We start from the raw sequence: 27,890 nt of genomic DNA on the forward strand, positions 1-27,890 counted from the left end.
TCTCACATGGCTTCATGCAATGACAAGAAAACTTTATCAATCTCTGATGAGAATGCATTTTCACAATGTATTTTAATTAACTTTACTGAGCTGAGAAGTGAATCACTTCTCTACTTTGCATGCAATGTAAACATGACAATTTTTTTTACAACAGACATATTCAGCAGGTAAACATGAAAAAAAAGAGCCAGTGAATTTGGACAGCTGTATTTAATGTACTGTGCTTGAGTACACATCTAATTTGTTCTTTAAATCAAACTTGCTATTTTTCAAACCGTTTATTTACTTTGATATATATTAGCCCATAGTTGGCCACCATGATAACTAAGTAACAATACAGACTTAAATGCATGTCTTGTGAGTTTTATGGTAATTATGACGGTAAAATTAATACAATCATGCTTCATGATTTGTTTTCATTCTCATTGCCACAGTTGAGCCACTGTTACAAGAGTTAGCCTGACAGCAATCAATGGGGTTGTATAGACAAGAGGTGACATAGATAGCTGCAAGCCAATGCTGTCTGTCCTGCTGCAATCATTAGCTGGAAAGTTACCATTGTCATTACCATTAACATTATGATCTCCCAATTCCAGTTACACTCTAAAGCCCAGATTATAACATTATAACTAAGGTTACACTGAGTCATCTGGTGTCTAATTTCCTGGAAAAGGTCAGTTCTTAGAATCAGTTCTCTAAATTTGAACTACAACACATAGCTCTCTGTCTTCCATCCATCATGGCAAAACCCAGTGCAGAACCCTGATGTGAGACCCATGACAACTGGCTGACATGATTCTGTTATCAACGGTTCCGAAGTTAGCTCAGCTGCAAGCTATTCTGCCATGTGCATCTTCCAAACATAAACCATCTTGATGGCTTAGCTATACATATGGAGCTATTTCTTTAAAAAGCTATTTCTTTTAAGTCCTACTAGGAATCCACGTGTCTTAATTTATTTCCTAAAACACAGGATAAAATAACCATTTTATTGCAAATTTATTTTTTCTAGGAATAAATTATACTTCCTGGAGTTTACATACTGAAAAGTTTCTATTGGTTACAAATCTTCTGTATAAAAGAATCTAACATGTATTTATTAAACACACAGGATTTGATAAATACTTCTACATCTAAACTATTACCTTTTGAAGACCTTCCAGACAGCTGCTCAGCACTGAATGCCTCAGTACCTGCACAAGGTTAGTAACGACTTCAACTCCTCTGGTTGGAACATTGTTTTCTGGGTCTTGCAAATGGTTAAAAAGAATGTCATTTTCCTTACATCGAAGAAAGTTGTGAATAGCGGAAAATGAGTTGTTAACTTCAGTGGTTTTTAAATTAGAATCACATAAAAATGTTCAAATTCACCTTTTCCCCAGTATTCACTTGTATAAATATCTTTGACTCCAAATTAAGTGGACACATTTCTCTGTGTAACACCTTCTCAAGACACACTTCAGATTGGAGGTGAAAGTTTGAAAAGGTTAGCATGGCATATCATGGCATATCAGATCAACTGGGAGAGTGCTAGCTGACAAACAAACCGGAGATGTACTTCACTTCATCACCAGGAAGGAAGGTGTTCTCCAGACAAAAGGGCATGGATGCAAGTCGTCACACAGTAATTGACATCCTCTTGGATTTTGGTCAAAAACCAGAAAGGAAGAATGTAAAGGGGGGTAAAGATATGAGCCAACACAGGCCAGGTAACGTCGTGTCTCTTCCCCACTTTCTCTGCCCTGTCGCCCTGGTCTTTTGTTTGGCAGCCATAGTGATGAATTAGAATCCCTTAAAGTCTTTCTTGGTTTTCAATTAGGCCTCTGAAGGATTCAGGAAAATAAGTGACAGGTGAATTTTCATCACTGAGGTGCGGGGCCCATCTTTGAGCAAACAGGAGCGTGTGAAAATCAATATAAACATTACTCACGAAAATGAGATATTGGCTTCCTTTTGAATGAAGGAAAAGAGATAATAGATTGGTTATTCAGATCAGTTAGCATATCCCCTCAGACCAACAGGCAGAACACATGTATCACACGAGTCAAGAATAAGCAAAATGCCTTTTGATTGTGTTATATGACAGTGAGGATGATCTTCATAGACTTGTAGTACAGCGCGAGAATATAAGATAGCTCTGTAGATGCATTCACTTCCTTTGAACATTGTACACCCACATATTTAAATGTGAATTGCTTAAACAAACTTTCCTTCATTCTTGTTCTTATTTACTTTGGTTTTGTATTTCCTGCTAAGGAAATGTGAAGAAGTAACAACTGTAACCATTTTGGAAATATTTATTCAATTAGATGATTTTGTACAGTGCCAAAGCAATCAGTTCCCCGTTGTGCCAGTTTAAAAAAGGAAAGGACAGGGAATAAGAAAATAGGCCTTTCATACTCAATGGGATGTCGTTTTTCTGAGGAAAAAAGTACACTCCAGAACACATCTGAACATTGAGAAGCGGTTTGCATTGCAGAAAACTGACACATTCTTGATGGAGATTAACCTTAAATATGGATACATTTTTATAGCTGTACTGCAGTGTGTGGCAGTACATTAACATGCATAAATGTCTCTTTGTTCTCTCAACGTGTATTACTGAAACAGTTAAACATATTTTGTCATGTCTTTCTCACTTTTTTCATCATCCCATTGTAAACATCTTATTTTCATTGCAAAATTATGTAAAATATGCAATTTCATTGCAAAATATAGTCCAATAGTCAATGAAGAAAGTCCTCAAATAACAACAATAATAATAAAAGAGGACAAAGAAGAAGAAGAAGAAATGTGTTCATTGATTTAGCACATTTGTAGGTCTTAGTGAAGCCAGTGTGGGGATGGCTCTGCTCTTCAGGGTGTTGCGCCCTTGAAATCTCCCCACTAGTAGCAAGTGCAGGTGGCAACTGCTGCCAATCCCATCAGACAGGGCCATCAAAGTGGCAGAAGGAAAGGTGGCAGAAAAATGTATGTGCTAGGTCCTAAACAAGAAGGCCATGTAGGACATAAAAATGCACACAGGTTCAATGGATGGTTGACTTATGAGCAAGATCATCCATGCCATGACAACAGGGACAGCTATCAATTGCATACCATTTTAACTCTATTCTTTTTGTGTTGTGATAATGCAATAATTGAGTACGATAGTTACATAACATTTTCCCTAAATTAATAGGATCCATTAAAAGCTACAGATTAAAGGTAGGATTAAGATCATGATATTGCCATGTACTCTTTGGCTTGGGCTTACTTGTGATCAACACAGGAGAATATGAAGACTTCATGAGGAGTGCATGTGCCATATTTCATTCATGTATGACATTTTTTATGACCGTTTCAAATTTACACCAAACACATTCCAAAGATCAGCAATTTCCCCTCTCAAAGCAATGCCCCACAAAAACAAATAAAAACCTGGCCCATTGCAGAGATTCCATGTTTTCCATATTCCATATGTTTTCCATATTCCATATTTTTTTTCATTAATATGGGAGTCAATGATGCCAATAAAAAATAATGACCCCTGTAACAGTGTTCATTTTTATCATTGACTCTTGGTTGACACTTAATGCTGTTGGGGAAGATTCTGTCTTTATGTATGCATTTGTCTATTTGTGCTCAGATAATTTAATATTGTACAACTTAATTGTGTTGTGTCCAGAATGAACAGGCTTTAATTTCTTGTGTGCTTGTTGACAAATACAACCCACTAATGGCTTTAATGGTGTATGTCAAGTCATTAAATTCAAGCAAGCTAATTTGACACCTAATTAATTTAGGAACAGAAGACAAGGTAATAGGGTATGCTGTTAAAATTTGAGACAAACCAAATGTGAGAAAAAAAAGATTTGGTACAGCATGTCCAACATAGAATAATTCATAATATGTACCATGGTGGAAATAAAATACTGAAGCTGGAGTGACCATGGCGTGTTTGCTGAGGTGAAAACTAAATTAAAGTTGCAGTGCCATTTTTAAACAGTGTTATTGTGACATACTGTGTGTTTGCTCTGGGAAGCGCAATGGCACCCTTTCATTAAACCCAGGGAGAGGGTAAACTGTGTGTTCCCCACTGCTGTCTAACAGGAAGATTCTGCATTTTTTCCCTGCTCCAACCAGTGGAGGTACAGACCAGTGTACTGTGAAAAAAATAGGATCGGGAGAGATAAAGAGAATGAAGAAATAATTTAAGTCAATTCATTCTGTCCATGCAAAAGCTCATCTTGTGCAAGTCCAGCTCTACTCAAACCACTTTACACAGCAAGCCATCCTGTGAAACCAAGCAATGAATCTGTTGAATAGCAAGCTGTTATCCCAGGAATCTGAACAGTGCCATTGTTTTCAGGGAAGCCTTTATGCATTCGTACGTAGCTACTATTGTCAAAATTGCATCTGTCCAACATATATGCATGTTACTATAGGAAGAACATGAGACAACTAAATAAGTGCTCTCTTCCTTCACCATGAACACTTTTCAGTTGAGACATAAGGACTTCTCTCTTCTTAAACAGAGCATAGGTTTTGATCACAGTCAAACAGGAAGTGCTTTACAGTCTTGATAATTTTCACTACATGTAATGGACAGTCTTAATAGAACAGTAGGGTGTCTCTTGGCATGGCACTTACCTAACACGGTGAGATAAGCCTGTGCAGTCTTGACGGGCATGGTGAAGAGCGAGCAGGTGTACTGTCCCTCGTCCGACAGGGAGACCTCGCTGATGCTGATGGTCAGCTCTTGCCACGAAGCCCGCACTAGCTCGATCCGGTTGTCCCTCAGGGCTGGGGGGGGGGCACATCTCACAGTCAATCATTGATCTTTATCACTAGGCCACACATTACAGCCAAATATTCCCCCCAAGACAGTGCACACCAAGCACAAGTATTCTTTAATACCACCCAAAGTGCTTTGGGTACAGACTTCATTGCACTGCTCTTACTTTTAATTTGTACAATGGTATTAACTTAATACCTTTTTTTGTCATTTGCCAATGCCAATGGATTGAAAAAAAAAAGAATATGAAGTGACTCTGAAGTATCTGACTTTTCAAAAGTTCTTTCCAAACAGAAATGCATAGCTATATTTAAATCAATCATGTAATGAAATGTTTAATGAAGTTTCAAATGAGATAGCATCAGAAGTTGTGGGAAATATGGATCTGGAGAAAATCATTTTCATGTCATAAAAGTTTTAACCCCTTGGTATTTCAGTAAAAGTATTTAAAGTAGGTATGCAAGCGTGTTACAGATACAAATATGAAACAATAGTGTGGATGTGGAATATCAATTACAACACATTAACAGTGTCACTGCATTATATGAAAAGAATGAAATTATGAAAAAAAACAGTGTCCTTGGTTAGAACTTTCTCTTACATTAGTCATTGGGTAGATCAATCACACAGCAACAACAGACAATGTAAGTGTTTTTATATAAGTCCCAGACATTGTTGGATTCTGTCCTCATAAAATTAAGTGTCGAGACATTTTATGCAGTCATCTGTTGAAGCATTGCTTGACAATGCTCAAGAGTAGGCTGTACATGGTCTGAAACAGATAGCTAACGTTTGTGATCCAGCAACTAGCTACCTTGTAATGTGGCCCTCGTATACATACGTTCCGACTGCTCTGGGAATTGTGTCAGCATTTCTTGGTAAACTAACCTTGGTCATCTGAATAAAGGTAAGTCGTATGGTGTCACATGGTTTATGTCAGATGTCTGAGTCAAAACTCAAGGTGGAACACCATTCAGTCACCCCTTGGATGCTGTACGCTTTGGTAATGGTGGCCTGGAATGTTTGGTCAGGAGCTGTACCTCACAGAAAGGTCTCAACCATTTATGTGAAGTATGTAAAACCAATCTGTTGGCAATATCACTCACACAGAGTCTCAAGGTCACTAAGCTAATCATTGCATTCAAGGCACTTCAGGTCTCATCAAAGCCTGTGACAGGCAGACAGAATATATAAAAGCCACATTTATAGATTTCCCCTTCTGTGTCAGCCTGTGCCATTTATAGAAGGCACATTAGCTTTACTTAGCTTTATTCACTTGTTAACCAGTGGGTATCCCTGAATATTCTTCCCTTTCGCGTACATATTTATCCAATAAGGGGGTGTCGATGCAATCTAAGCCTTGAGAATCAATCTGTCATTCTCCATTGATCCTGGCACGATTAATGGTTGATTAAAGGATGATTTATTCCACGAATTGCCTTCATCAAAGTGAGGTTAAGCTTGCTACCATGGAGGTGAGCCAAGCCAAAGAGCTGCCAGGTCGCCTGACTCACAAGGGAAGTGTGCTGTTCTGGATACATTATCACATGTGCAGCGTGAGGAATGAAAAATATAATAATAAAAAAAATGGCACCAGGGCTCTTAATTTAATGAATTACACATTCTTGGAAAACCTAAATCCCAAGTCCCTACAGGCTTGCACCGTGCTCCCCCAGGATAGCCTCTCCTCGGATGTAATTGAACTTAATGAGCTCAATTATACGGGGCAATCCGAGTCAACACTGTAATGAGAGTGGGCCTACATTTGAGTATTTTTAATCATACTGATGTACCGTGTATACACGAGGAGGCCACATATAAATATCAGCATACTCATGAGCACACAAACATACAACACACGCACAAACACACACAAACACACACACACACAAGCATACCCGTGTACAACGTGAATAACAAGACAGTAACTCCCAGGCAAGGATTGTAAAATAAAATAAAAAATGGTGTGAAAATGACCCACTTGTGGAAACATACAAGATATAATGTCTTCCTCATCCCTGAAATTAATAATTTATTCATTCATTCATTTTAAATCTGATTCCTTACGGGAACTTAAAAAGCAATTCAGCCAAATGTCAGTCAGTTGTGTCAGCTCGGTAAATGTCGACCACATTTCGCTGCATTACAGCTGTGAGACAAAAGCAGATCAATGACCACCACTGCTCAGAGCTACCGTGCATGATATTCTCAGTGGAGCATTCCTGAAACATTGGTGTTTGCTCTTTAAATGAAACAATGTGGGGTTTTCTTCTCCTCCAAGGTTTCACAAAATGAAAGACAGACCTGAAAGAAACTGGCATGTGGAGCTTTGACCAGAATCGTTTGATTCTGCTACTGAAAATCATCACAGTTCTCAAAAACATGACTTATCTGATTAACAAAGACACATGATGTGTAGTGTGAGCAATACTTTATCTGTTGCTGCTGAGTGAAGATTCCCAAAATAGTGACAATAACAGAAAGAGTTCACTCTAGGCTTCTCTCTAAAAGGTTACTGTTAAAAAGGTCTAGATGACCTTTGTCGAGATTGGTCAAGAGCCAGCAAGTATGTATCATTTTGTGATGATCAATGTCAATCTTATCAGCAAATATAATTAACATATCAATCCATATCAAGGATTACGACAAGAGGTCAAAGTGATCTGTGCAGTTTGCTATAAACCATACACATAGCCCTCTTAGAACCTTGCTTTGTCTTGTCTGTTTGGTTTTCCCTCATTTAATGTACTGTACATAGTGCAATTCATTTAAATTGCACTTTGAAGTAATTCCTCTATCATGTTTCAGATTAAGTGAGCACAGAAAACACATTAATCACATAAACATTATGTATATAATAACAGTAAATGCAAAAAGTGCTGTTGAACAGCAATACAAGTGCACAATTACAGATTTAAGGAAAGTATGGAAACTGAGTTTGGGGAACAGTTATGGAAGAGAGTTGGGGTAATGAGGCAAACCTTTTTCCCCCAAGGGCCTGGAACATTTCTGTATGTATAACTACTACTCTGCTGTTTCCCAGCTATTTTTCTGTGCATGTTATTCTAGTGATTTGCCCATACCAGAAATGCTATAAATTGTTATAAAATGTTATAAATGTATTTTAGTATGACCTGCATTTTCTGAAAGGAACTCACATCCTTTTATAGGGACAGAACATAAAGCATATATTGCAGGAGTTAATCCTATCAGCATCAGTCCATGTTTAAGTTTATTTCGTACAACCATTGCAAATAACAAAAAGAAAAAGCAACTTGTGAGATGCAATATATATTTGTGATTCTTGACAAATGTCTGTAGAAGAAATAAAGATGTGTACCCTTACATTTATTTAGGGACAAGACAGTACTGATAAAATCCATGGGAATAATTATGTTTATCATATAACGTGGCAGCAGACTTTGAATGCTATTTCACATCAACAAGGTAAACCTATAGTTTAGAAACCAATTAAACATATATCCTGTTGTAACCTAAAAGCAATCAATCCTTGCTGAAAACAATCAGAGAACTTAGTAAAATTCATATGAAGAACAGAAAGAATGTTTAGAGGCATTGCTGTTTCACCGCAGGGAATTGTAATACAGTGATTGGAACCGCAAAGTTATCACAACTTGGTCTTTACATGTCATATCTCCATCTGACTCACTCAATCACTCTGAGAGACAGCCAAGTATTGACTAAATATTCAGCCACTGCAAAATGGAGGTAAAGGCATACTTATCATTTCAAAGCCACGATATCTCCATCGGTGCCCATGACTGCTCAGAGAGCAGTGCCTTCCAGCAGAATTCCTAACACCTATATAGACCTCACTGCAAATTCTTCCCTTTTCCATGTTAAATTAAAAGGAATATTGAGTGTTATATAACAATATATGTTGTATAAGTCTATAATCTGGAGAGGTATTATAAGGGACAGTGCTTCTTATTCTAGAGCATTTGAGGCCATACACTGTAAAAACAGCAGGAAGTAAAGAATACAGGAGCAACTACTGCGCAAAAAACAAAAAACAAACAAAAAAAAAATATATATATATAAATACAAAAGAAAATATCACTATGCAGCCAAAACCCACGCACACATGGCTGCCAAGCCTGTTGTTTGTGGATTTGCTTCTCAGGATGCGAGCGACATTTGAACATGCCTGTGAAAAGCTCGGAGGCTCTGATGGAGCGCACAAACCCGGGAGGATGAAGAGAGTGGGAGGGCGGGGAGGTTGACCTTAACGCAGCACCGGGCCTCAGAGATACGACACAGGAAAAACCCACAGCCGCTGCGGTGATCCGCCCCTATCCCCGTATATATCTTTCTGAGGCAGAGAGACATACGGAAAAAAAGAGGAGGGAGACAACAGAGCTTTTGTGCTCGTCTGGAAGCGGACGATGCCACCGAGATGTTGATAAAAACCCTTGGATCAGATGAAAGTGGGACTTGTCAGACCCCGGGACTGACAGATAAACAGAGGAGATTCAAATCAAGGGTTTCTCTGTAGGTCTCACATTCGAACATTGCGATGCAATTTCTTCGCTACCTTCTGTACCAGGAAAAGACTCCGAAATTTTTAATTTCCACAAAGGATATATATTCTGTTTTTCAGAAAGATGAAATAATGATAACGATATAATTGTGTAACCTCATTTCCATATGATTACACAAGCTGCACATAAACAGTTTGGGCTCTATGCAAATTTCTACTTGATATTTCGGGTTACACATCCAACTTAAATCTATTTAAAAACCTGCTGGTGCAAAAAGGTAGACATTCAAGGTGACACAATTCCATCATCTTTTCAGACACAATTTGAGAATTGATTGTGTCAAAACCCATCTGCAGCAAAAAAGAGGACGTAGAGTGAATATTTCAAGAAAGGAACAAGCTCTAAGTGTTTATCCTCTCTGTCCATTCATCTGCTTCTCTCTAGAACACCAGCACAGTTACAAATTGTACAATTTAACTGGAGGACAATGAGCATGTGGATTACTAAGGGGTTAGAGTGCTAGTCCCTCTGCCTGTCAAAGGCATAAAATGCAGAGCTGGATTGAAGCTTTTTAAAGCTTTTGTGCTGTCATGCCCATTAATCTGACACGGTGCACCCTGCACTGGAAGTAAGGCTTGACTGTATAGTCATGTAGACAAGAACACTATATTGTCTATTTAAATAGTGCTCATTGTTACATGGCACTGAATCAACATGGTGTGAGTGACCTCTAAGAATGCAAGGTGTTAATAGTCAGTTTTTCCACATGATCTGCTTGAACACATGTTGCTACAGACCAGATTTAAAGGACTGTGTGAGGCTGGCAACAGAAGAGAAGCTGCTCAAGACCAGAACAAAATTACATGGGATTTAGTAACTTATCCCACTGAGCCAAACTCAATATCAAGAACTTTCTACAGGGATATCACTGTGCAATCCTGTGTGTGTAGAGCAAATCCACTTTTTCACATGCAAACAGTACATATTGCTGAGGCTAACCAAGAAGGTTTGCCAAAGGAAAAAGTATGCCACTTTCACCACCCACATTTTGAGCATTCTGAGAGCACAGGCTCTCACTTTTTTCCAGTGTGATATAGTGCATTCAAAGAGAAACTTTTGAAAGGAAACTTTCTTGGACACCCTGAGAACTTTTCATACCTCTGCATAACTGTCAATCTCTGCCCTAATGTATTGCTGCAGGCCCTCCCATATTTATATTAACCAATCATGCAGTGAATGTCAGTCGGAGGTGGAGACCAGACTCCTATGAGAAGTTGATTTTCACTTTGCGGTTTGACTGAAAATATTTTATAAAGCAAGCTTACATGGCTGACAGCATAATCATCATGTTATTAGTAGCACAGCAGCATGTTTGTTCAGAAAATTAGTCTTTTGCTACATTTCTAATTATGATATTTCTCTTTTGCTACTTTAAGAATAATGACTCCATAACAATAATAGGTCAATCACTTCCTGTTCGAGTCTCACAGAACACAATTAGGATGTTCCTCTATTTGCTCAAAATCCTCGGCATTTTCCATCTGCTCTGTGCAGTTCAAGCACATTTGTGTGGGACCACCCGAGGCAGGCCCACTCTGAGAACTCTCCGCCCACTTCCCACCCATGGTCCAAAGTGAGCTCCAAAGTGTCGCGTAATATTACATGTCTTCTAAACAGACATATTTACATATTTATGATGTTGCAGGTGTTCACTTGCATCGCGTATTCACCTCCAGAAAAATCCTATGAGGGTTAGAAGATATCCACATGAAAAAGTTAAAATTACATGCACTGAAAGACATGCAAAGCAAACAAAAGTGCATTAAGGTCATCTGGGGAGGAATCTAGCCCAAGCAACCCTTTCATTTTCTCAGATTTTCAAATTGTATACACTGCATCGCAATATTTCAATGCTTAATGAAATACAAATGTTATTTTTCATAATTAGTTGGCTCAAAGTCTAAACAACTGAAATTATATTCATAATTTTATAACTGTTTCTTTTTTTGGTGTTACCGAAATGGATGTGTTGGAGCTGTAAATCTGTCTCCAGTGAATACTGTGAAAGAAAGCTGACGTGCCTGAGCTTTCAGCAGATTTGAAAGCGCCAATCTCGTTAGACTGCAGTGATTAATTAACAATGCATTTCCTCACTTTGCCTGGGAGGGTCATCTGGTTCCGCAGAAAGCATCTACGACTCAAAGACACCAACCCTTTAGGCATGTATATACGGTAATTAATAACGTGATTTTTACCTATTGATGGGACCCAGGAGTCCCCTCTCACTTTGTACCTCTCTGTTCATCAAAGCTCCGGTCCACTTCCACATTTCTGATTTAATTACAACAGGGAGTAACAATTGTTTCCCTAACACCTTTCCCGCTAAAGAAAAATCTCTCTCTTTCCCCAGCAGCCAAGAGCAGTTGAAACGCAGCCAACAAACCGTCAGAGCGCCACCACAAAGCCACGCGCCACATTTTCGCCCCTGCAAAAAAAACGAAAGCGCTTTTCTGCTGTCGAGTCAAGCTGATTTATGCTCCCGTGGGTTTGTTCCCAAAATAATTCTCCAACCTCTGGACTTGCCACAGAGTTGGATAAGATAAAACTTCAATGATAATAGGAGGCACATTCGTGTTTTGTAGATGAACATTGTACAGCTTTTGTCGGATGACAATGGCGCTGTTCTTAATGTAGATTCAGACAGGCTGCAGTTCTGAAGTCACCCACCCCCATTTTTTCTCTCATTACTAAATGATGTTCATTAGGAAAATAGTGCCATCTATTCATCAGCGAATGAACATCCATCTAATTATCATGTATAATTACCCCATATATTATGCCATGATTGATAAATATGCACAGTGTTCAGAATGGGTAATGGACACTTTCATTTCCACTTTGAATCTTAAAATTACCCGAAGGAAATTATGCTCCTCCAGCAATATTTCATAAACATACTTGCAATATACAAATCTGAACCTGGGGTAACATTTTCCATGACTGCAAAATATACTACTATCAGCATTGATAAAAACAACCAAAATGCATTTATACCATATCATCTCTACTTACTTTTTACTTCTGAGCATACATTGATTTAATGTCTTAAAAAGTTATTAAATAGGCAAAAAAACTGGGTTGCATTGATTGAAATGCATTTATAGATTGTCAACTGAAAAAGAATAATGAACCCTGGAAATAAAATGTCATAGCTTACCTGTGCATGTTCAGCTAAGATTCATACCCCAAGATTTGTTACAAGAGGGCAAAATTATGTTGTGCATTTGTTACAAAGAAAAAAAGAAGAATTGATGAACATAAATGTACATTCAGAAACAGAAGCAATATGAAACACTCTGGTTTCTTGGTCTGGAGTGCGTGAATACACAACTACTAATAGAGTTCATTATCTTTATCATGTATTACATGCTCAATTAAACATTGTCTTGTCTTTTTTGTATTCTCCCTGTTGTTCTTTTGGCATGTTATGACAATTTAACTGTTTAATTTAAACAGCTGAAGGTGAAGCAAAATGTGATTAATGCTAGAATTTGGACCAAGTTTGTTCATTATTTAACTTAACTACACCCATATCTGGTTACTTGAAAAACAAGGCATTCTGTACATCAAAATGCATCTTTCCATGCAAATCGCACAAGTCTATTATATCAGTACTAACAACAGCATAACTACTAAGGATTTCACCCTTAATAGTGGTGCGCTTTGTATTTCAGGTGGACATTAATGTGCCATGGGTAATTTCCAAGACAAAGTTAAAGTTTTTCAGCATAAAGTCTTTCACCTGAGGTCCTATACTTTTTAAAAATACCTGTCTAAATACCTTTAAAAATAACTGTTAAATGAGTGGAGTCTGACAGGGCAGGGCACTTTTTTCCAGGTATGTTAAGAGGCCCCTGTGAGGCAAGGGGGGTCATTCACACATACCCACGGAGCCCCGACAACGTACACTCCACTCCCCGCCATGGCAGGGACAGCATAAATCTGCACCCTGACCTCGTCTGTGGCAGCCTGGCGGCCGGCCACGCCTGTATATCTCCGTTGACGGAAGCCTTCCCAAGGCCGCCTCATATCAGTAACTCTCGCAGACATTTCAGCACCCTCCGGGGCCCTGCATATTTTTAAAAGCACTCGTCAAAACAAAATACTGCCTCCCCAGGCTCCATGACACTCCTCCACACCACAGACCGTGTTAGTGAGCAACACGCTTTTGCGCTGTCGCCCTGTTGCGGGGCACCCATTGATTTCCTCTCCTCTGCTGTCGGTCCGAGAAGAATTCACTGTCACTCACACACACACACACACACACACACGCACACGCACACACAAAGAAAAAAGAAAACAAGGAAATAAATAAAGGAGCAGGCAGGGGTTTAAAGAGCTGCCATGACAGCATCGCTCGAGGCGCACTGGTCATCTGTGACTTGAGACTTGCTGCTGTGAACCGTATGTGTCAACAATGGTTACAGATATCCGAGCCTCTACTGAAGCCCTGCTTCCGACTGTGCAATGAAGACTGTCTCCCCATAGCCCCCAAAATTAAATCATCCAAATCAACATATAGGTAAAGTATACATTTAATCTGTTCTCTCTGTGTGAAGCCAATGTGCTTAAGAGGATCCATGTATGTAAATTATACTCAGAATTAGAACCTAGCTAAGTTCAAATAGAGTCCCCTTGTATATTTTCCCTTGGGCCCATTATTGTGTTGAAATCACAGTAAGGGGAGCTGGGCAGAATGCTTCACCATACAATAACAAAGACCATTAATGCTGCTGTAAACAAAAGCATTGTCTTAAGGGACAATCAAAGGGCAAATTTTGAGTCCTTTTCCCCAGGGTTTTCAGATGCACATCTTGGATCAAGGTTCAAGGTAGCGCCATCTCAGCTGGGTTATGACATTGTGGTTCTCTATTTGCAGGTCACGATCCCTGACCACTGCACCACACCGCAACAGAGTAGTGACCACAGCAGGCAGACAGTTGGCTAGGGCTGGACATGCCCCCCCCTCCAGCTGGCACAGAATCTTGGCTTGCAGTGCCTAGGGACATCGCTGGCTGCATGTTCAGAGCTACTGCCACTACTGCTCCCCGCCCCTAGGCAGCCACCCTGGGGAAATCACGCCTGGACCACAGGGTTTCTGCTACACACTGGGAGCTGTTTTCCGTGCACACAGGTGGCGGCAATTAAGCACGGGGAAGCGCGTCTTTGCAAAGAGCCATTGTTCCCTGCACGCTGTGGGATCCCAGGGAACAGGTGTTACACAAATTGGAAGCGTTGCTTTTTTGCCATAGCAAACAGAGAGAAAGAAATTCCTCCAGTAAAGAGTCATGCACTGCATACAGGTAAAAGGAAAGACTCTGGGCACCTGACTTCTCTCAGGTCCAGCAAGAACATGGCCATGGTCTGGGAAAGCTGGGCTGGTTTATCCAAGATGAATTCCTGGGAGAGTGGGAGCATCTGAGGCACTTATAATTGATAACTGGTGTAATTTTAATCCTAACAATGTTTAATAATTATAAACATGTATTCTGTTGCAAAACCTTTTCAAATGACTGTTGAACATGGTGGAGACCCTTCTATACTCGCTCTCATTGCTACAGTGGACTGGATCCTCACAAGACTTTATAAACATATTTAAACATGAACAAAGGACTAAGGTCTCAGAAATGAAAGGCATATCTCAACGAGTGTACCCACACACACACACACACACACACACACACACACACCAATACCTTAACTGGGCACCGACTTCCCCAAGGACACAAAGCAATTTCGCTCTGAGAGTATATATAGAGCTGGGGCCTATTGAGGCCTCAGCTCTGCCTCAAATATGTGCTGTACCACTGTGGGACAGTTAATGCCTATCTTTCAGTACAGCAGTCAGACAGGATTCCAAACACTCTGGAGGATGTTTGCTCATTACTGGCAGCATGTTACTATCACTGGACACGGTGAAGCAATGCAGTCCTTCAGCTGGTAAGAGCTACCATGAGAGCATACAAGTAGGACTGGGGCTGGGATGCTGTCCATCTATTTGTGTTTAACCAAAGGGAGAGAGGAGGAGGACTGAAGGACTACTTAAAGTGTTTCTGTTTCTCTTTGTCCTTCAGACAGCCATGGCAGGGACTGAGAACTGCTGTAAAATGCTCACTTAATTTCACCCATTTGTCCGGTGTAGCCAACCATACTTTTTGTTCTTCCTCACCCTACTGAGAAAGCAATTTATGGGTCTGTCCCTCATATGGAGCCCCACTTAGGACTAAATTTACAGAGTACCCTCCTTCCTACCAAAGTACTGACATGTAAGAAAGAGAAAGTTAAAACACAAGGAAGAGCAGAGCTAAACCTGAGAGATACAAAAATATGCTATAGAAAACTTCCATTTTCCTGTCAATTCTTTTTTTTCATTTTTGCTTAAATACCAGTCACCTAGAGTCGCTCAGGCCATCTTAAGAAATTGTGAAAACCTTCACCCCTACATTTCTGATGTAAAGAGTGAGCTCAGGTCACCGAGCTAAAAATAAATTTTAAAAAGTTGGATATGAATATTTTACATCTCATTGCCTGAATAGTTCAATATTCAGCAATCATGATTTGAAACATCACTCACTCCATATATATATATATATATATATATATATATATATATATATATATATGTATATGAATCAGATGTTTTAGAGAGATTATCAAAACAAATGCAAATTCAGGATAAAAAGACTTAATACAGTAAGGACAGAACAAGACTAATGGACATTAATAGACTGAATTAATTTCCATGCCCTGAAGTAGCAGAAAAAAGGTGAAAAAAAGAAAACAGCCCCCAACATTTTAAGCATAGCTTGCGATGAATGCTATTTGCAGAGTGGCACTGGTGAATGGCCATTAGAGCTCCATTTGGCCACAGGTGACACACTGCACTTAAAATCCCATTAGAGCCCGAGAGGGGAGCTCAAAGCGGGCAGGAGCCACCAGACGCTCATTTCCACTTGTCTTTTTCTGTGCGATGGCGGACTCCGGGAGCCAGGGACAGCACAGAATAAACAAAGCGCTTTAAAAGGCCTGGGATTAAGCACGCTTGGAAAGGAAGGGAGGGGGGCTTCAACTCTGAGCTGCGTTTAAAGCACACGTATAACTACACACAGGTGTCCTCGTGACAGCTCGTGTCAGAGAGGGGAGAGGGGTCTGGTGGGCACTACGAGTGCTGCACCGGCCACGAGGCCCTCCACTTGAATCGATCCCAAGCGAGTAGAGGATATTGGTAATGCTCTGAAATCACAGAGGCATGCGTAACCTTGAGCCGGCGTGTTGCACAGGTCTTCAAAACGGCAGCATTGGCTTCAAAAAGGATTTACAAACCATCATCAAAGCATTGTCAGCATATGTTCGACAACACCTGACAGGATCAGCTCTTACATTCTTTGTTCAAACAAATTTCTAAAAATAACTGCCCGTGACTTCTTTTAGAGCTGTGAACAAAATAAAATAATAACAAAAAATCTTGCACCTCAGTGACAATGACTGAAAAGCATTTTCATAATAACTGCCCTACATGCATTTTGAGATAGTTTTGTGTTTTAAGGTAAGGCTGCACACACAGCATAAGACTACCACTTGAGTTACATGTATTAGGTATACTGTGAATCTACTCAGCATCTTATTTGCATTTCATCTTGTTTCTACTACGACGGAAGTGGATCTTTGCTCATTGGCACGGGGGAGATAGTGGAACATGTTTGGAGAATTAGACACAGGAGGAAAGACGCGTCACCAGATGGGTCGAGGCGTGCCCATGGGATTCTGGGTTACATGCTCCACATCCATGGCAGGCAAGATGGTAAACAGTGGACTGCCTCTCTCTCTCTCTCTCTCTCTTTTCACTGTTTGACAGGAGAGACTGAATGCAGCTGAGCAAATGAGCGAACCCGTGGGCTGTCTTGGCAGGGATAACGAGGGGCTCTGGCCTGCTGCAATGGGGTGGTACTTTAGGTCCCACGGGCCTGGGATCTGTAGCTCATCGGCATGCAGTCAAACACAGGGGGAAACCACTGACTGATGCAGCAAAGGGTGCTGAACTGAGGACTAACTGACTTCTGGAAATAGGAACATAACAGCTCACGCTTAGTAAGCCTACCTTTGCTGAGTGCACACTGAGAAGATGCATTACTGGTTAAAGGGAGCTGCTGATTGTGTTTGTGTGTGTTTGTGTGTGTGTGTGTGTGTGTGTGTGTGAGAGAGAGAGAGAGAGAGAGAGAGAGAGAGAGAGAGAGAGAGAGAGAGAGAGAGCTGCATGTGAAGAGAAGCGTTAACAAAAGTTTGTGTCCTGAACGTGAGTATACTGTATGCGTTATGTTGTGCTGAAAAATTCGACAAAAGGTTATGGTTGGGAATGTGATTTAATGGGGCTGAGCATAATGCTTATTCTTCAATTAATATATCCAAAGTGTTCCACAGTTTGAGAAGCTTTTTTTTGTAAAAATGTACATTAGGGTCAGTTATCAGTTATCAATGAGATTGGGGTCTTTTAAGTTTCAAGGGTAAGACACGGGATTCATCGTTTATTTGTGTCAATGAAACAAATGACCAAAGTGCAATATTGGACAAAGTTGCTTTGTTTACTCCATAGGTATGGAACCTTGACTGTAGATTTGTGTTAACTGTAATGGCTGTGGAAATGTGTTTCATCGGTTCTCCAAAGCTACTGCAAGCGTTTTGTCACCTTGGCGACTGCTGTTCAATATCTTGCTCTATTGAACATTTTAATGCACACCTAACAAAAGTAATTATGTGTATAATTGCATTTTCATTTTTTAAAACCCATTTGAAGTGCACCTTTTTCCAGTCATCTGTATAATTCCAGATGAATGGTAGATGTTCCTAATTACTGCTTTATGTGAGTTTATATATAAGCTTCTATAAAAGCACTGTTTTTTATATCTTTTGTAGCACATTAGTGTATATGCCAAAGACCACCACGAGCTATATGGATGCCTAAAAATTAGACAGGAATAATTTCACAAGAATAAACAAGACCAATTTTAATGTATTATCTCAATCAATGATTATAAAGCATTAGCACTTTCAGTTGATTAAAATATTCACAAACAACAAAATTTTAATTGCTGTTGAAAACTTTTCCACTAGACTCACCGAAACAACCTTCATGTTGGAATCATTTTATTCCCAAAAGGCAGAAAACAGAAGAGAATTGTAATGAATATTGCCTTGGACAACTGGCCCTCCATTTGTCCCTTTTAATGCAAATAATTCATAAGCTGGCAACGTATTAAAGGGAAGACTACTCAGTTAAACGGAAGACATATGGTCGACATCGATTTTTTCAATGGCCCTACAGTATTCTTCCCCCATCTCCCCACCCCAGCTGTAACAGTCCATCTTGTCTAATTGCTCTAATGTATGAAAGAGGCGTAGGGTGTGCTGCTCACACTATCCATCATCGTCCTCACAGGGGCTGCCGCTAGGGCCGGGAGCAGGCCGCCGACCTCGCCGCCGCCTCCTGGATATGGAGCAGTCTTCAGGGTTCAAGAAGGCCGCAAGCGGGGAGCCTCCATTATTAATGAGTTAATAAGCAGATCCTGCCTGAGAGGCAGTCAGCCTGAGGCGAGGCCGGGGAATGGGCTGGTGACTCATTAGTACAGTTACATCTCTCCTCTCTCTCTCTTATCACTCTCTCTCTCTCTCTCTCTTTCCCCCAGTCTCCTTCTCTCCTTCCCTCACAAGCTGCATGTATTGTAAACACAGTTGTCAGGTTTTTTCCCTGCGAGAGGCATTTTGCGTCTCTTCGCGGTCCCTCCCAGGACGTCTCTCCTGCTGAGGGCCAGGACAGTGTGCCATCTACACTCTAGCAGGATATCCCAGAGGCTCAGGCCTCCGAAATGGAGCGAGGTTTGGGATTGAGCGGGCGCCCCTGGCCTGCCCCGCTGCGTGAAAAAGCGCGGGCGCTCACGAGGCGAGTCTCACGCTGCCATCTCGGCTGTCACGTTCCTTGTGCCTACGGGTGTTCCCAAGCCTTAGGGGGGCTTTCATCCAAGCTTTCTGAGCTGAGTGCTCCACTCCCACTAAAACGGCCTATATTTCCACTCAATGTATTGCCAGGGGTGTCCTCTTAAAACTGTGCACCACATTTCGTCAATTCCCAGTGTAGGTGGAAAAGACAAATTTACAGTGAGTCCACAATTATCAGATTTATCCCTTAAGATAAAAAATGATGAACAAAAATGGGAAGAGTAAAAATAGGGAAAGGTGAAACAAGCTTTATGTGCTTGCACTGGGACTTGTTAGGAATGGTCCCCTGAACCATCACTCCAAACCTAAAGGAAAAATGCAGGGGGCATTGCAATAAATAGATATGACAATAAAATGCATCAATGCATCAAGGAAACTTTTAATCGTGATGGTGGACAGTTTTACACAGGGCAAGATACAGGTAAACAAAATGTGCATCTCTCGCTGGCATGTGGAAGGTGACACATTGATATTTGACAACCTGCAGCTATTAGGTGAAAATTGCACAGATGAAGGCTTTTGACATGCTTTGCATTGATTACCTCATTGAAATTAAAAGATGCAACACAGGTAACAACACCAGAGTGGGCAGCACTCTTAGTCACACTTCCCTACTGAAGCAACGCGTTCCATTATCTTCAGAATTCCCAGAAATATATTCATTATTTAATTTTCTTGTAAATGCTTTCTTCAAGTGTTACTTAAAACAATCATTTATCATGAAAATTGGCAAACAGCAACGCAGAAGTCACAGTTATATGCGCCAGATAATCAGTTGTTCTCTGCTTTCTGCCAGAAACGACCACAAGTTAGATCCGGTAATATTTAGATGGTAATACCATTGGTCTTTTTATGCTTCACTTTAATGACATGCAAAGGAGGAAAAGAGGTGCTTTTGTCAACGCCAAACAGGAAACCATTCAGCCCACAAGTTTATGAATCTCTACACAGCTGTGCCTGCCTGTGCATCAGTATTAGCATCAAGATGAACTTCCATACATATGCTCCACTGTATGCAAAAGGTTCCCTTTAACATTGCAAGGCAAATCTTTGAAGACTACTTTCATTTCCACTTCTGAATGTTTGGATTCCAAGGAGCACACCCTCCATTTTCTTTTCCCTTTAATCTTTACTCAGGGCCACTTTTTCATTTTCTCATTCTACCGACTAGATTTATGACATGACCTATGATACACACCGTACGGCAGCATTCTATACCTTGCAATATATGCTTCCTTTCACAGAATAATGGAATAGTGATATTTTTCAAAACGTTTTAAGACATTTTCCCCGCCTGATAGCTCAGACACTTGTTACAGTTATTATATATTATAATAGCTTTATTTTATATATTATTTATATATGTGTAGTCTGTGTGTGTTTGTGTGTATGTGTGTGTGTGTGTGTGTGTGTGAGTGACAGAGAAAGAAAGAGCGATAGAGGCAGAAAGAGAGATACACTTTAAACATTGTGTGTGTATGTGTGTGTGTGTGTGTGTGTGCATGTGCATGTGTGTCAGTCTATTTCATTCACTCCATCTGTCTATACTGTAGAATTCAGCACTGGTCAGTCCAGTAGCAAACAAAACTGAATTGAAGTTCTCCAATCTGGAGGACTTTTTATTCCCTGGATGCCCCTGTATTGCTGCAGGGTGATATTTATGTTTTGTGTATCCCATTAAAAAAGCTACAGCCAGTATTGTGGCAGCAGGACTGGAAAGACCCCGCTATGGGGAGCCTAGGCTATTTTTATAATGTGAGCTCAGTATCAAGATTAATGCTCTCTGGCTAAAGAATGGCACTTAAGACTGCCTCAAATCCCTTAGTGTTGCATGCCCAGCCAAAACCATCAATCCAGCAGGAGACAGAGATGGCAGTGTCTCAATTAAAGCCCACTGATACTGCACAACCCAGGTGCTGCAATAACTTGACTGCAAACACTAATATATACAATGATTGAGCTTCTGCTTACAAATCCCGAATGGGCTTTATTCAACCACTAGCAGCTGTGATTTATTTACCATTATGTTAAACTAACGCAACCCTAAGGTTTAATGACTAATAAATTCACTTCTGTGGGCAAACTGAGAATGAATGGGAGGTGGTCTAGAATCCAGCACGTTGGAGGCGGATGAAGACCATGCTCTGATTGTTTCTACATGATTATGCTTGTGTGTGAGAGCCTGAGAGCCAGAGGGCCATGTTGGCTCTTACACGCTCTCCCATGTCCTCTTTTTCTTTCTGTTTGCAATGAGATAAATAGTCATAAAGAGGAAAGTGTGAGGGGTGACTGAAAGAGGTCATGCACGCAGGACCAGTAGCAAAGAAAACAAACACCCCCTCAAAAGAGGTTGGGAATGTGGCTATGGAGTGAACCCTGCCACATCCCGAGGCAGTCTCTGCCAGAGTCTTCAGTTTAACGCCATGTCAAATCAGTATCAGAAAATTCACCACACATGTCTTTAATATATATTATTAATAAAAACCCATGCATGGCCTGAAAAAGACACATTTTCTCATTCAACAGCTTCCTTAACACTGCAGTGCCTCTGAATGTTTGTAAAAGTTATCCAAACAGACTGTTAAAATAAAAATAATGACAAAATAGCTCTTTCAAAAGGACCAGCTGAAAACACATCCCGAAGAAGACAAGTAACACAACAAGAAACACCCTCTTGTGGAGAGGCAGATATTCAGCATCTACAATTTGGCTACTTAGCAGAAGAGTCTTCTTCCTTTAATGGCTCCTGCTGGGAGGGCCTGGAGGGGCAGAGAAACCATATTTTCAGCTCCACAATCTGGATTAACTGAGCTCTAAAAACTTCCATGACCCCTTTTACTAATGCCCCTGCCTTTCCAGAATGCGGCCTGTTTCTCAGGAGCATCTCTGCTTGGATTCACCACTACCACCGAGGGCTTCAGTATGTTAGTTGTGGATATGACAAAAGCACCACTCCCTAGGGAATACTGGCTAAATACAGCCTGCTATAGACCAGTGAACATGATCAGGGACAGGGAAGTTGCCCTTCACATGCCATGGCAATCAGGTGAAGAGCCAACATGAAAATACACAGCCGTATCCGTTTGCGACTTTGTCACGGCCCTGAGTGCACACACCACTTTGGCACTGCATCTCCATTTCAAGCCTCTGAAATCTCCATGATTTAAACCAAGGAGGATAAATCCTCTTGTTCATTGCTGCATTTAGGTTTCTCTGTCTCTCAGTAAGCCAGCCTTGGTAGAAAATGAATTGAAATGGACGGTGGGAAAAAAGAGTCAAAGAGTTGCTAGTGGCTATAAGAAGTGCTTGTTAGACAAACGGCAGAAGTTGAAATTTGTGTGCCTTGGGGTTTTACCAAGTATGTGTGGAGGCTTGTTGCCAGAAGTTGTCCTCCAAAGTGCTAAATTACGTGGCTGAACAAGCTAATTGATTAGGCATGCAATGTAAGTCACAGCGTGAATCTGCGCAATAAAAGAACACGCTAGAACATCAATGTAGAGTAACTCCCACTCTGTATATAAAGCATTTTTATTTCCCCCTGAAAGGATGGAAAAAGGAAAGGGAAAATAAATCTGGAAGTGAAATGAACACAGTGCAGGTGCGCTCCGCTGTTTCTATTATGCGGCAGATAAGAAGTGTTATTGTGCTGTGGCCAAAAGCAAAGTCAGAAATTTAATGGAGGAAAGGGGAGAAAAAAGAGTGCGCGGATAAGTCAAGTCAGCTAAACAACACGATGGTCTTCCAGGAAGGAAGAGATGGAAAAACAGGAACTGGCTGCAGGAAGTCAAGACAACAGTTAGGTTACCCGGTGTAATAGATTGAAACTGATAGTGAGATTTGTTTTTTTTTCTTATCTTTTTTAAATGCTTTCAGTTACCTTAAAGATATGATGTCTACATTGTTTGATTCCATTTGTCAGGAGGACTGATTGAATGGCATGGATATGAGGGAGGGTACAAGTGATGCATGGCTGGTGGTATTACTGGGAACCATTTATTTCCATTGCTATAAACTGGGCTTTCAAAATGAATAAAGTTGCCATTGTGGCACCTCTGTCCAAAGCAGATCATTGATTAACATAACTGACTTTTTTTTTTTGCTGTTGCAAGACTTCTTTCTATGAAGATATATTTACATTTTCTTTCTGAATGTGCTGACCGCATCCAAATTAATATGAAAATTTGAATTACTCTGTCAAAGTTTCCACCATTGGGCCTTGTATCACTAATAAATGTACAACAGCTGTACTTGATTATGATATGCTATGAAATACGTAAAAATTATGATGAATGGATTATGAAATGCTGTAAATTGAGTGACAGAATTGTGGCAATGTTTTTTCTTTTTTCCTTCTCGCATTTTCTATAAGAATCAGACCCTACACAATGTAATGAATCCTCTGTAAGCAGTGAACACATACATAAAGTGAGTATCTATATCTGTCACTGAGAAAATGAATATGTTTCTTGGCAGCAAAGTAAGAAAATTGCAAGGGGGGAAAGAATGTTCAGGAAGCCCTGTATGTGTGGCTCTACGGTGGTTGTGGGAAACAGCTGACATCTCCTTGGGATGCAGCAGAAGCTGCTCCCTGGTTCTGACAGCTCTGTCCTGTACATCAGCCAGGCCCTTCTGGCAGATAATGATGAATCCACATTGCTTTGCATGTCCCGGAGCAGGCTGACTCATTCCGGTGAGGGATGACTCCTCTAATAATGCGCTCACAACCGGGGCCGGTGTAATTGGTAGTCCCCCTCAATCATCCCAGTCTTAATTTGCCTTGTCTCCATTTGGAAAAGATAAAACTTTAACGATCCCCCTCCCTCAAATCATCACTCCTCTGTGCCATGCTTAGATGTTTTTGGCTGTGGGATGCTAAAAAAATGTTTAAAGATGTTCAGGGTTTTTTAATCGGACACATGAGAATAAGTCTAATATCTGACCATGATAACAGATTTCAGCCACCTCAAGCGGTCAGACACGCCTTTACTCCCAGTCTGAGAGTTGACAAGCCTGGCCTTCATTTCCTCTGCTTAACATGATTTCTTTTATATTCTTAATTAATCATGTGATCATGCGATCATGTGTTCATGTATGATGCATTATTCTGAGAAGTTCTTCATCTGCAGCCTTGCCGCTCTACATGCACCCACTCTTCTTTAAACACATTCTGTGCTATGAGAAGTCGAAACGGTAATGAATTCGTCCCAGAAGTATTGAGCGTAAGTCAGTGCAGCTCAGCTTTTAAGCTCACAGTCAAGCTAAAAAGCCACATTCTGACTTGGATTCCCCTGCGGCGTTTCAGATATACAGAGATTCTGGTGGTTGACTGTTCATTCGGACACAGTCCAGTGACCGAATCCTCTCTGCAAAACCCCTGACACAGATCACTGGACAAATGGGCTGATTGACAGTGCTCTCTCGCCTCAAGAGAGATGGAAAAGTCAATCAAAGTCAATACTCCACGCTTCTGGTCCTGCAGGTCACCCAAATCACGGACAGGGCTCTGGACTCCTGGGCTTTGAGTCAGTCCAGGGTTATACTTTTCACCAATTACCAATAACTGAGTAAATATTGAGGTGGGTGGACGTAGAGCTGGCTCATTCAGAGATAATATACAAGAGCAATACTGTGCACAAATAAACACACACACACACACACACACACACACACACACACACACACACACACACACACAAACAAACACACACACATACACAAACACACACACACACACACACACACACACACACACACACACAGAGGCAGAGTGTTTGGACATTATTTTTAGCCACGTCTCATTCATTCACAGTTTGACTAAATTACCTAATTTGTTGGTCTGATGAGCACACAAAATCCTTTCCGCACACATCAACAATCACGGGGAAGGAAAGATGCACAAAGTGGCAAACAGAGGCATTGTCACAGGTTGACATATTTCTGGGAGAGAAACGATCAGGCAATGGGAGTGTAGGAAACATTAGGCATTGCTCTATTCTCTGTATAGCTTTAAATGGTGAATGAAATAGAGGATGAGGTTCTCTCAGCAATGCAGCGGTGGCAGACAGATTGGATAAGGAAAGCAAAAACAAATAGCATCCCACATCATCATAAACTCATGTTTATTAAACGGTAAGTTTATAGAGATGTCATCTCTACCACAGAGGGATTCTGCAGGAGACAGAGCACTGCACTCAGTGTCATGTGACAAAACAGAACGTGAAGACCACAGTGCTACTTGCTGTAGGGACTGATCAGATGCTAAGCAAATGATGATGCCAAGCAGAGCATATGAAGGAACTTCAGGACATGTTCCTGCACTGAGGGATACTTGTCCATTTTTGTGTTGTGGGCAGACAGATACAGACAGAGAAAAGTCTGACAGACTTTGATATTGTAAGTACCTTCACTTAGTAGCAACAAAAAAATCTTTAATGTGAAAAAAGGTTTGAAATACACAAATTAGAACATTGGACTTGTTTGGCAGCGTAGCCTCTCTTTGTTTATCTCATCTGGTAATCTCATAGCCACCCGTTCAACACACACACACACACACACACAAACACATACAACAAAAGCAAAATAAAAGCACATCAAAGCAAAAAAGGGAATGACTAAGAGGACAGTGGGGGGAATGTACTCCTGACCATAGGTAGCCATAATTGAAGATTATTGCATTAGAACACCTGGATCGTAACACTAGAATTATTGACTGACTAGTGTTCCCCGCATCGTGTGCATTTCCTTCATGTAGTGAGAGATCAATATGGAGACCAGTTTTTCCTACATCATTTTATTGTTCAGGTGCTGTGCCTTAACAAGAATCCGGGGTGGCTTAACATAAGATCTGTCACTGTTTTTAACCTTGGTAAATACAGGTAATATATGTTGCATGTACAAATTTCCATTGAAAGTGCATACATTCATGCAACAGGGGCTCCCTCTGATAATTATGTGTGGCCTGTGTTCTGACATTATGAGCTACCTGCTGGTCAGATTAATCTGAAAAAACACCAATCCCCCACAGAACACTTTATTTGAAATGCACATATTAACTCATTCTGCCACGCAGGAATTAACTTTAATTCTATGTTACCTGCTATTTTATCATACTTTAAAGCCTTGATTATATTGTGAGAGAGACATGACATAAAATGAGCAACACACCATTTTAAAGCACAGACTACTATTAATGGGTTTTGAAAGCCTACTGACCCATGTAACAGATATGAGCACTTTTTGTATATTATGATTATATGCATCTATTAATGTTACATTCAACAGCATGGACCAATTTTCCAATCAGTCTCATGCAGTTGCTCAGATTTGTGGGTGGGTACACACATAATAGGAAGTGAAGTCACAAAATTTGGCACCCAGACCCAAGCACTCTTAGCAGGGGCAAAACATAAGGAGGGGTGGTCTGGACTGTTAGAACATCTCGTCTCATATTGGCAGGAATTGAGAGTAAAATGCCAGCAAAACTAAAATGCTGGGTATATTTCTTTATGAACTGAAAGTGTTACAGAAGAACTGTTTTTTTTTGCTCATCAGGTTTGGGTTTTTAAACAACTTGTTGATGTAGCAAAGTCACAGAAAAAAAAAGCTGGTGAATTAATTGACGTGTAATGGCCATTCCCATAGAAAGTGTTATTGTTGATCTCAGTGAATTCTGCAAAATTAAAAAAAAAAAAAAAAGTATTTGAATGTATAACTTTTACTGAGTGTTTTCTCCCAAAATCATAATCTCATTCTCAGTGCCGTGTGCATTTACCTATGAAGCCTGTGATTAAATGTCCAGGTAAAATCTAAATACGTTCAGGCTCATTCTAGATTGTCTGGCGATTATAGTGAGGGAGTGAATCATATTCTGAATGGTAAGGGATACACGCTTGGAGAGAGAGCAGTTCTCTGCAGTGCCACTCGATGAAAGAAAGCACCAATACAACTGTAAATCTTCCCAGAAATCCCCCCGCTGGCCCAGCTCAAAAAAAGCCCAGGCCCCTGCCGCTCCCAGCCTCCCATTCTTCATTTTCACCCCCGCCATTGTATTATGAGCAGAGCCCCCCAAAAAAAGCCCTTTTCACCTGGCACTTTAACAAGAGGCAGAATGGAGCTTTTTTCACACTTATCCCAGGCAACCTACACTGAGCAGAGCCCTGAAGCCATCGCATCTGTCACCAAGCTCCCCGTCCATAGGACTGAATGTTCTAAAGGGTGACTGGGTCCGCACCTTGTAGTGACTGGATGTCACAGCGTGTATGCTGGCAGTGCGGGCAGTCAGTGTTCAGCACTGCCCTGGTTCCAGCCACATCCAGTTCTTACAATGTACTTCATACATACTGTTTCAGTAAAATGAGTTATAACAGTCTGTCCTCGTTATCCAGGGACCACAGAGCTAGGATCCCAGGAAGGCGGGAGGACGGTAGCCATTCTGCCTGTCAACGGTGGTGACATCACCAGAACAGCCCCTTTAGCTATGTGATAGCACAACCCCTTATGTCCTGTCAAGCGCAGACTGCTCACCCACTCCCAGTGTGTTCCCGTGCATTTCTCTCCCTCAGTGC

General features: G+C 40.7%; 1 protein-coding gene across 1 annotated transcript in view; it reads right to left on the reverse strand.

Moving 5' to 3' along the window:
- The window catches only part of LOC118775372 (cell adhesion molecule 2-like), a 316,581-nt gene that overhangs the window by 38,276 nt on the left and 250,415 nt on the right, over positions 1 to 27,890 (reverse strand). The window contains exon 4 of the mRNA XM_036525265.1: positions 4,630 to 4,782. Coding sequence (XP_036381158.1) covers positions 4,630 to 4,782 — 153 coding nt within the window. The remainder of the gene's footprint in view (positions 1 to 4,629; positions 4,783 to 27,890) is intronic.

Source organism: Megalops cyprinoides, chromosome 3 (assembly GCF_013368585.1).
Source record: "Megalops cyprinoides isolate fMegCyp1 chromosome 3, fMegCyp1.pri, whole genome shotgun sequence".
Lineage (NCBI taxonomy): Eukaryota > Metazoa > Chordata > Actinopteri > Elopiformes > Megalopidae > Megalops > Megalops cyprinoides.